Raw genomic sequence first — 11032 nt, 5'->3', positions numbered from 1 at the left:
GTTCTGGCACATACTAGAATGTACTGACCACTTATGTAACCTAGTAAAGTAGTATATTTCTCGGCTCTTTCAACTAAAATTTTACCTCCTTTGAGAGAAATATTAGTTTCTTTTTTCTTTTAAATATATTTCTGGGAATTTATTTTTGAAGGACAATGAAAAAGAACTGTATGAGGCAAAGTTTTAAGAACTGTCTGTGTTTTCCAAGGCATTGTTATTTAACAAAGCAAGGTCAAGAGGACCCAGCACCAAATGCAATGAAACGGGGGCAACATTCCAGTGCACTCAGGCTGTGCTGGCAACCAGGGAATATCAGAAATCACTGTCCTGTTTTTTTTTTAAGATTTTATTTATTTATCTTTAGAGGGGAAGGGAAGGAGAGAAGGAGAGAAAATCAATGTATGGTTGCCTCTTGTGAGTCCCCTGCTGGGAACTGGCCTGCAACCCAGGCATGTGCCCTGACTGGGAATCGAACCGCGATCATGTGGTTCCCAGGCCGGCGCTCAATCCACTGAGCTACACCAGCCAGGGCAGAAATCACTGTCCTGTTTTAAATTTTACACTCCAGTGACCTGAAAAGGTGACAGGTTACGCTTACTGATACCACATAGGAGGTTCTTTTCCCTAACTCCCATTTTTTCACACAATGATTATGAGGGCCGGAAGATTTACTGTGCGTGCTCTAAAAATGTGCATGAAACACCACCAGCAGCTGTTTCTCATACTGGGTTCTCTCTTTCTTTCCAAACACATTAATTAAAATACATTTAATTACAGTACTTCGTTTTTTGGCAGTGAGTATTTCCAAATAGTCTATTGGTTTGCCAAGTGAGAGTTTAGAATCTCCCTTTGTAAAGACTGCCAAAATATTAAAAACATCCATATTGCATGATGTCTCTGATGATAAGGGAGAAAAGACAGAAAAAAATGACAAATCCTATCCCATTTAATTACTCTAGAACATCAGGGTGCATGCAGATTTTGTGTATAATGTTTTACTAGTTTTCATTTGAATATTTATGAATCAAAAGCAGACAACTCCCATTACTCTGAAAGCCTGGACTTCTAGTATGTGGGGGCCATGTTGGCAGGATGTGAATAAACTCATTTGGAGCTGATGTAGCCATTGCTCAGAGGACAGGGACTGAGTGTTGCACGCCCCCAACGCTTTCAGAGTAAAGTGGGGCCTTTGGTGGGTCTGCTGCTGGAAAGAAGGGGCTGGCTTCCCATCGTCCTGCTTTGGGGCCCCTGGCTCCGGGCTGAGAGCAGTGCTGGAGCGGAGAGGTGGTGCAAGGCAGCCTTCTGCGGATGGAAGTTGTTTATGTAACTGGTGATCAGAAGCGTGATCTCAAGAATCTAAAACAAGAAAAACAGAACTGTTATGCCCCTGGGAAGTTCCAAAAGAAAGAGTGAGCCATAGGTGGTCTCTATTTGCCAGTGCCCAGGCTACCAGCTTTCCCTTCTAGGCAGATCCAACAGTGGAGTACTTATATATTCACCACCATCAGGGTAAAATACCTATTTTCCACTCCTTACACCAGCGGAAAGAGTGAGTCTTAAAAAAACAGTCAAATTTAATGGCAGTATTAGAAAATGTGTCAGTGGTGCAACCCTGTCTTAAAGCCATATTTGTGAATATATGAATTAAGAAGGAGCTGGAGGGTAGTATGCTGAGTGAAATAAGTCCGAGAAAGACAAATACACTATGATTTTACTTATGTGTAGAATCTAAAAAACCAAAACAAACAAAACAGAAACAGACTCAGATGCACAGAACAAAGTGATGATTGCCAGATGGGTGCATGGGGGCTGGGAGGGAGAAAAAGGTGAAGGGGATTGAGAGGCACAAATGTCTAGTTATAAATACGTCATGGGGATATAATGTACAGAGTAGGGAACGTGGTCAATAATACTGTAATAATTTTATATGGTGGCAGGTGGTTGCAAGACTTATCATGGTGATGACTTCACAAGGTGAAAAGGTGTCGAGTCATTGTGCTGTTGTGCACTTGAAACTCATGTGATGTGGCACGTCAACTCTAATAATACAAGAAAAAGAAGTTTGTTGCTATATAAACTAGAGCACTGTGTGTGCTCTGGTTCTCTGTACCATCTGCCTTCACTTGAGCAGAGATTTAGTAAGAAAGATATCTATCATCTTTTTAAAAACCTCAGATTCTAAAAAAGTAAACCCTTCTGGCTGACAATTTTAAGTTAAAGTTTTAGAAAAAATCAATTTCTCATTCTTTTGACAAAAATTGGAATTACACATTAGAAGGAAAAGTTATTGCTTTTAGTTGCAGACAAGAAAACTACAGTTTATTAAAAATAGTAAAGAAACAAGTGCATTTTAATTATAAAACCTTAATCTCCCCACTAATGGGTCCATAAGTGAATTACTCCAAGTAAATAAAATAATGCGTATAAAGTACCTGACAACAACTTACACTAAGGCCTCTTATTTTGAACCTTCTGTATAACAAGCATTGGGCTAAATACTTTACAATTCCTTCCTTTAATTCCTAACTCCCCTCCCCTCAACAGTAGCATCATGCCATTTTTTAAAAATGAAGAAACCAAGGCTTTGTAAAGATGAGGTAAGCCAGAATTTGGATCTAGGGCTGTGTGAGTATAAGAGAAGACTGTTTGCCCATCTGGAACTTAGCCTTCGCACGATAAATGATTTAGTATGAAAAAAACTAGCTTAAAAAATTGGTGGAAAGGCTTCTACTCACCTTGGGTTTTGCCATGGCAAAGAGTAATTTCTCCATTGGTTTGTCCTTTGAATGTGTGTTGTTAACGACTATCATAAAGTCCTCTTGACACCCTCCAAAGGTCATCAGACTCTTGTACACATAGGTGATTATTAACCTCTTCAAAGAGAAGGAAATATGTTATACAATCTTTATTTTCAAAGAAAGATGAAAAATGATTAGTCATGTATCTCCATTAAATGTTGATATTAAGTATGATGTAATACAAAAAAACTTCCTGAAATTAAATTTATTGTGATCCAAAATACAGAGTAGTGTACTAATTTTATTTAGGCATCATTGACCTTTTTATCATTAAAATACATTTTGATTATGAAACAAATAACTCACTGCAGAAAAATGAGAAAGTTCAAGGAGAAAATAAAGCATCTATTAATATGTTCTAGTATCCAGTGGAAAAATCACTGTTAATATTTTTGTATATGTCCTTTAAGATGTGTATATATAAAAAGACAGAAAACTGTACTTGAACAATAATTAAATTAAAAAATGCTTTAAAAAAGATGTGCACACACACACATATATATTTCAGTTGAACCATATGAAATTAATACTTTTTAAGGTAAAACATGGTCAAATATTGGCAAATCCATGTGGTTCACCCCAATGTACAGATTTTGATTTACACAAATGGAACAGTATCATGCATATTGCTTCTTTTTAAACTTAACATATTGTGAAAATCTTTCCATGACAACAAATGTACTTGTATAACATCACTGAAAATGATTTTGTAGACAATCTTTTATTTAACTAAACTGTTGCAGAATATTTCAATCATTTTTATTTGTTACTATCTTAAGCAATACTCCAATGCATACCTTCCAACATAGTTCATAATACCCATATGTAGTTATTTTTTTTGGTTCTAAACCTCAGCAGCTGGAATTGCTACCTCAAGACAGTAGAGACAATGTTAAAAATACTTCCAAACCCCTCCAGAAAGGGTATACCCATTTCTCTTCCCAGCACCCCAGTCTGGCTAACACTGGGTATCACCATTCTTTGAATCTGCCAGCCTGACTGGTGAAAAGCAGAATCTCACTGTTTTAAATTGGATTTACTTGATTACTATGGAGATTAACACTTAAAAATATATCTAGTGAACATCTGTATTTCTTCTGTGAATTGCCTCGGTCCATTTGTCTATTGGTGTGTTTGTCATTTCCGTATTGTTTTATTAAGACCCCCATGTTTATAAAGGATACTGACCCTTTATCAGATATGCAGCAAGTATTTTCCATAATATGTTGCTAAAACAAGTTTTACAATATAATTCAAAGACATACAGCCTGAAAGGAAGGGAATCTGCACGTCTAATGACTAGTTTGCCAGACTCCGGGCAGACCACTGCAGCACTAAATGGCTCCAGAACTGCTGCCCACACGCGTCTACTTCTGGGCCCGTGTGGCCCTCCCCCAGGACCTGGAGAACGGGTTTACCTAGTAACGCCACCCAGTAACTCAACAACGTTCTGTTGGCTTTAAGTCGCTGATTTTATCATCTGTCTTCAAGTTATCCACTCAAGAATAAAAGGCATTCAAAAGTATAAGCTCCTTCAAAAAATTGTTTTTAGCAATGATAAGGAGAAACAGTTACATAACACCGAAGGATGGTTTGGTTTCTAAAAAATCCTCATGATCACTGACTCTCCACAGGTAGGATAGCCAACCACACTTACCAAGTAAAAGTGAGCAAGTCCTGCCCATCGGGTTAAAAAAGGTTTTCTTACTACATAGCATGATACGTATGACATGAATAAATGAACTCATAGGAAGCATAGTTTGACTTTACATTTAATCACATAAAAAGTTCTAAGGTACAATGTAGGTAAAACTGAACTGGTAAGTGATATTACAGGAAATTATTAAAATAGAAACTTGTTACCAGAGTTGAAGTTCGGTTTCACTAAGTTTTCTGTAATGATTTCTCTATTGCATTTTGCTGTATACAATGCGGTCCCATGTATAATAAGCACCCATGTTTTTGGCCCAAACTTTCAGGGGAAAAAAATCTTTGTTTTAATTTTTTAATTCAATTGTTTGTTTATATTTAGAAACAAAACCAATTATCGTATTCCAGGGTATTACTTTGCATATGGATATTATTATTGCTTTCTAGAGTTATACTTTTCATGCACAAGCATAAATAAAAGAATTAAAAATATTTATATAGATATGAAATTAGTACTACCCATGGATAATGTGCATCCTTATATTTCCCTCAGAAGTTGAGGCAAAAACGTGAGTATTATACATGGCAATATATGGTAGAGAAATTGTTATAGAAGACATTGTGAAATTGAACTTCAGTTTTGCTAATTAAAGTTTCTATTTTACTGTTATTTTTTTATTTTACACAGGAAGCAATCTTCCTAACATTATAAATGAACAGTCATTTTATGAATACAACCATGATTGCAATTTGGTTATACACAATACAGGCATACCTTGTTTTATTGTGCTTTAGATTATTGTACTTCACTTTTATCATATCTCTTTATAAACTGAAGGTAAAACCCTCCACCAGCAAAGAGATTGTGACTCGCTTTGGTGATGGTTAGCATTTTTCAGCAGTAACATATTTTATAATGAAGGTATGTACTTTTTTTTTAGACACAGTGCTTTTGGCACACTTAACAGACTATAATGTATAGTATAAATATACCTTTTATATGCAGTGGGAAACCCCAAAATTTGTGACTTGCTTTATTGTGATGTTGCTTTATTGAGCTGCTCTGGAAGCAAACTGGATATCTCTGAGGTGTGCCTGTATATAACCTGTCTAATCTTGTTTTGAAAGATGAAACTGTAATCATAGTTGTATATTTACAAAATGAGTATTCATTTTAAAGTATTATGGAGAAAATCAGATTAAGATATCATTCCGTACTGTTTACAGTGCACTAAGTGATGGAAATAATTGACAATGCAGAACTTCAGAATTTAATCTTACCATGGAGTTGTATTCTAAGATGCTTAAACCATCCTCATGTATAGCCAGCCACAGGAAAGTAGTTCCAAGTGATGACGGAGTTATGGGCTATAAAGAGGTGAAAATACATTGTGTAATAAATGCCAAGCAAAATTACAGAAGTATTTTTCAACCTAAATGCAACGCAACATTTGAAACAACAACAACTTACTAAAAATCTCTCTTGGGGAGGAAGCAGTGAATCTGATATTAGGAGACCCAGGTTTGAGATCCAAAATTGCCATTTACTAACGTGTGCACTTGGCCAAGCTACTTAATCTACCCCCGGCAGGGTTAGTCTCTCCACCCTCGGTGTTTCTGCAGCACTCTGTTTAGGTCACTCTTGGCCACGTTCACTATATAGGAGTTGTTCCCAGGCCTGTTGCAACCCTGGATTGTAAATTCTTGGAAGTTTGAGTACAACCCATCTGAAACCACAAGCTTATGTATCCCCTAGAGTTTACCTTAGTGTTTGACAAACAGAACTCATTAAATACCAAATAAATGAGCAAATGAGTGAGAGCGGAAATGAATGAATGAATGAAAAGAAGCAAGCGAAGTCCAGCTGCTGTCTTTAGTCTAATGATGAGCCTAATGAGTACAGGAAGTAATTTGAGGGATGGGGACATGGAGTGGAAGGGAAAAGGTAGGGAAGCTGATGGCTTTCCTGCCTTTTTCTTAATGTGCCTTCACTGTTTTCTTTAAATTGTTAGGAATTTTCTTTTTAATGGCTGAACATATAAACCTGGGGTTGCTGTTTTATTTTACCGAACTGAATCATTCTCCCATTCTTTCTTACTTTTGCAAGAAACAACTTGGCACCAAAGAATGGCCACTTCCTGGCTACTGTCAAATAAATTCGCACACAGTCAGCAGCACTGTGTCCCCGGAGGGCCATCCATCTGGTTGATAGTCGCTGGCAAAGTTGCCTTAAAAAAAAAAAAAAAGGAACAAAAACAAACACACAAAAGCAAAAACAGAAAGAGTGAGTTCTTTCCTGAGAGAAAGCTCTCCCTAAGCCCGTCCTAGGCACTAGTGGGATACCTAGGCATAACCGAGGTAAAGCTGTATTTTGTGCTCCCATCTACGCACTGCCCACCCCTTGTCCTAACTTTTAGTAGTATTCCTTCCCACCAAATTCTTGGTATCAGTGCTCTTAGCATGCCTGAGGTCTCCTGCTCCCCACCCATTCACATACATTTAAAAAATCTGATTAGCTAACATCAAACCTCAGTGTTAATTAGTTTGAAAGGCGATTTCTCATGGGAATAGCTTTCATTTTTAAAGAAAAATACAAGAAGCTGGGACCAAAGAATGAATCCCTGACAGTGGCATTTTAGGAACTGCCACTCCTGGCCTGGAGAGCCGCTGGAGGGCAGGGAAAACGGCTTCCAAACCACGTACTCTGCAGAGACAAAAGACCGACCTCAGATGTTCCTACTCTGGAACAACTCATGGTGAGTTGGATTTCCTCTGGTTTTGAATCTACAGCTCTTCTTTATACGCTCTCAAAAATCAAAACTCTAAATTAATTGAGTTTAAGATTTTATACTAAAAATCTTATGTGGAATACCCTAAGAGATAAAAATTTTTTTGATATATCTTTCATAAAATTAAACATATTACTGACTATTTTTTCCTTTTATGTGTCACCAGGATTAATTTGGACAAGGATGAGTAAGATCAAGTGAAAAGTGGACCTTCCAAATTAAGGCAAAATTTTTAGGCATCTAAAAATTTTAGGCACTTTCAAAAGACTCTAAAGTTTTTAGGCTTCTCTTAAAGCAAAAAAGGAAACGGACTCATGGAGACGGACAACAGTGTGGTGATTGTGAGGTGGGGGAGGGGGTAGTAGGAGGATTCACGATAATGAAAAAATACAGTAACAAGTTTTTAAAAAGACCTACAGCCTCTTGGGATTCGACACTATTAAAAAGTTTTAAAAAGAAAAGGGCATATACAATACACTATTTTTCATCTTTAAAATATCAACCAAAAAACCAAGTGTGACTCTGCCCTTTTAAAGACGTACAAGCAGTTTCTTACCTTAACTGTTCTTCAGAGGAGTCATCTCTGTATCTTTTAGGATAAAATTTCTCTACGACTTGCTTTAGAGTCTGATTTGCTTTGCACTGATTAGTCACATGCCCTGCTGGAGTCGAAAAGGGTCTTTCAAAATCTCCAATCTCCACCTAATGGGAAATCCAAAAAAGAGAAAAATATAGGATGTTGAAATGAGTTTTGAAAAAGAAAATCAGTTTTATTATTCCTAAACATTCTTTATAATGTATAATTACGTATAACCACAGTATAATGTATAATTACATACAATTATATTATAATATGTAATTACATATAATATATATCAATAACTCTACTTGTCACGATTGTGTGATTTTGGAATTTATAATAATATGTAAGTGTTATTATTAAAATCTAAATTCTGTTTGAAAGCTAACTTTGAAAACATCTGTAGCTTGAACATTTCCCCTCCAGTTGTACAGTAAACACTCTCAGCTGACACCGCCTCCCAGTAGTACTTGCTAATGGCCGCACTATTTTGCTATTGCCTGTTACAGCACAGGAAGATTTGTCATTTTTAAGGTACCATTTTCTTTGACAATAATAAGGAAAAATAGAAGTTAAAAATGAAAGACAAGAAAAGTTATAAAAAGAGAGATCTCAAAAAAGTATTACTTGAACTTTTTAAGGGTCTTTATTGAATATAATGGGACCAAAAACTATATTCTCATTCCTTTCTTCCTAGATTTTCTCTGTAAATGTTACTGGGTTCATCCCCTCATTTCATTATTCTGGTATTCCTGGGAATAAAAGCCTCTTTCTCCATGAATGCAAGAAACTTCAATTCTTATCTCTATTAACAGGCAACACAGATACCAGCCCCTGCCCACCAATCCAACTACCCAACTACCCAACTACCCATCCATCCATCTCTCCATCCCTTAACCACCCATTCATTCAGCCAAACCTATACTAAGTCAGTCCCCTTTATGCGTCAGGCACTGTGCTAAGTGATGTGAGAAAGAAAAAAGTTGAGCATAGCTTTTATCCTCAAACAGCTAATGTCTAGTAGGAGACTGGAGTATAAACAAATGCTCGTGATAAACTGAGTTAAATGCCTTGTGTAGGGTACCAAAGGAGGGCCCAAGGAGCCAACTGGGTGGGGGACATTCAAATCCGATAGAACATTCACATCTCTCCTGTGACACTCCTCAGCAAGCAGATGGAGGGCTCCATCAGGACTGGGATGGGCTTACACAAAGTGCCACCTCATCATTTCAAAAGGGCCCTTGGCCTCCAGGTAAGCTGTGAGTACAACGAGCCTTTGAGATTCGGAGCCCTCTGGCTTCCACTGTCTGGCTCTTAATATGACCAGTTACTGTCTCAGTTTCTCGGTTGAACTTCATCCTTACAGTCTGTTTGCTGGTTTCTTAGCTTGTCTTTGCTGTTCATCAGTCCCCCCCATCTCCTCTCTGATCGGGTATCCTTCCTCATTTCTTCACACCATATAAACTTTTTCCCCCACAGCAAGCTTCTTATTGTCCCCCACCAAGCACCAGGTGGTACTCAGCACAGGTACCTGTGAAGCCTGAGATCAGATTTTACCCTCCAAGGATACGGGAATTGGATAAAAGAGGTATACAAATAGCAAGCATTCCAGGAAACGTTGTCTCCTGGGGAACCTGATTGTGTTATATTCCCAAGCTTACTGTCTCCCTGCTCTGAAGTCTATACTGTGTGGCACAGAACAAGCACAGTAATGTTTGGAGAGCAAATGAAAATCAACTCAGATAATCCCCAGCATGCCTCCCATCAACGTGATGCCTTAGCAGACACTACGTACAACAATTAACAGTCAGCTACAAGATTCCTAATTAAGCCAGAGAACGTCAACAAGGACCTACACATGAGTATATTCAAGTCTACAACAGATGTAGCTGCTTTCTTCTACAGAGCTCATGTTTCTTTAGTATATTTCATTTATCTTATCAAACACTACTGTGAGGAAAAGCAAACAGAGACTTTAAGAATGTTTCCTTTTGTAGATGGAGAAATTATATTTTTTAGTTATGTGCTCAGAATTTTCTAGGCATATGGTCTTACCTAGAATTCTAGCCCTTTCTTATATTCTCCTAAAAGTGTTAAACATACTATTTCCAAAGTATATAATAATTTTTCTTGGAGCAGCTTTCTTGACAAAATTAAAAGTTGATAGAAGAAAACTAACTTACATTTTAATAAAAATGAGAGTGATTTTAACAGAGGACCTGTGCCTTTGGCAGACTGAAGCCTAGAATTGCACGTGTCAGGAAATGACTCCTAATTCTGTCATTAAGGGAACCTGGGACCTATGTCTCCTTTCTTCAGCTTTTCATTACTTGTAGAAAGAGAACACTCAGTATAGCACTAATGCTTCGACCTTTGGATAACATTATTGTAAAAGTAAACTAGTTGTCTACTATTCATTCATTCAAGACATTTATGGATAATGGACTGTGTGTGAGGCACCGTGTGAGATACAAAGATGAACAGAGACAGCCCTTGCCCTCAGTCCAAAGCAGCAGCAAACAAATGATAATGAACCACTGGGGTCAGGACAGCAGTAGCCGTGTGCCAGACCTTACAGAAACCCCAGGACAAACATTTACCCCACCCAGGCAGAAGTCAGGAAGGATTCCTGGAGAAAGTGAGACCTAAGATGAAAATTAAAGAATAAGCTGAAGTAAGCAAGGAAAGGGACAGGGGTAGAGATGTTTCAGGAAGAGGAGACAGACAAGTGAAGTCTAAGAGGGAAGAAAAAGTGAGCCATGTTCAAGCCAGGGAACTAACTGTGCAGGGAACCACAGTTCATGCTGTACTGCAGCACAGAGTTCAAGGCAGGGGGTGTTAAGAGATGAGGCTGGAGAGGCAGGCGGAGTTCACCTCACGAAAGCCCTTCCACGTGCCCAAGGGAACAACACGCTAGGTTCGTGGTTTGCTCCATCTCCATCCCGGTTACTAGTGCCACGTAACAAACCACCGTGGCATAGTTTCTAGGCCTGGGCCTTAAGGAAATAGCAGCTTCCACTTCTTGTCTCTCTTTCAGGATGCTGCTCTTGCTACCCAGGCACCATTCTGTGAGGAAGCATGTGAGGTGGCCCAGCTGACAGCCCCGCAGAAGTTCTGCCTGACAGCATCAGACACCAGACATGTGAGCCAACGACCTAAGAATGACTCCAGCCCCCGGCTGTGGGGTCCCAACCAGCCTTCAACCAGCTGTGCCA

At 38.3% G+C, this 11032-nt stretch overlaps 1 protein-coding gene across 2 annotated transcripts in view; it reads right to left on the bottom strand.

Annotated features, from left to right (window-relative positions):
• Positions 1-898: 898 nt before the first annotated feature.
• Positions 899-11032, bottom strand: part of PLEKHH2 (pleckstrin homology, MyTH4 and FERM domain containing H2) — a 101079-nt gene continuing 90945 nt past the window's right edge. Inside the window, exons 26-30 of one of the 2 annotated variants that reach the window (XM_037066576.1) lie at positions 7794-7939; positions 6547-6676; positions 5730-5816; positions 2736-2873; positions 899-1356 (exon numbers count right to left, since the gene is read on the bottom strand). In XM_037066576.1, coding sequence (XP_036922471.1) covers positions 1171-1356; positions 2736-2873; positions 5730-5816; positions 6547-6676; positions 7794-7939 — 687 coding nt within the window. In that variant the 3' untranslated portion in view covers positions 899-1170. Of the gene's footprint in view, positions 1357-2735; positions 2874-5729; positions 5817-6546; positions 6677-7793; positions 7940-11032 lie in introns of those variants that run through there. The other variant, XR_005069531.1, reaches the window with a different exon arrangement.

This window comes from Sturnira hondurensis, unplaced genomic scaffold (genome assembly GCF_014824575.4).
Source record: "Sturnira hondurensis isolate 20B ecotype Veracruz unplaced genomic scaffold, ASM1482457v3 Scaffold0016663, whole genome shotgun sequence".
Lineage (NCBI taxonomy): Eukaryota > Metazoa > Chordata > Mammalia > Chiroptera > Phyllostomidae > Sturnira > Sturnira hondurensis.
Note: the sequence above shows the minus strand (reverse complement) of the source record. Positions and strands in the feature narration are given on the sequence as shown.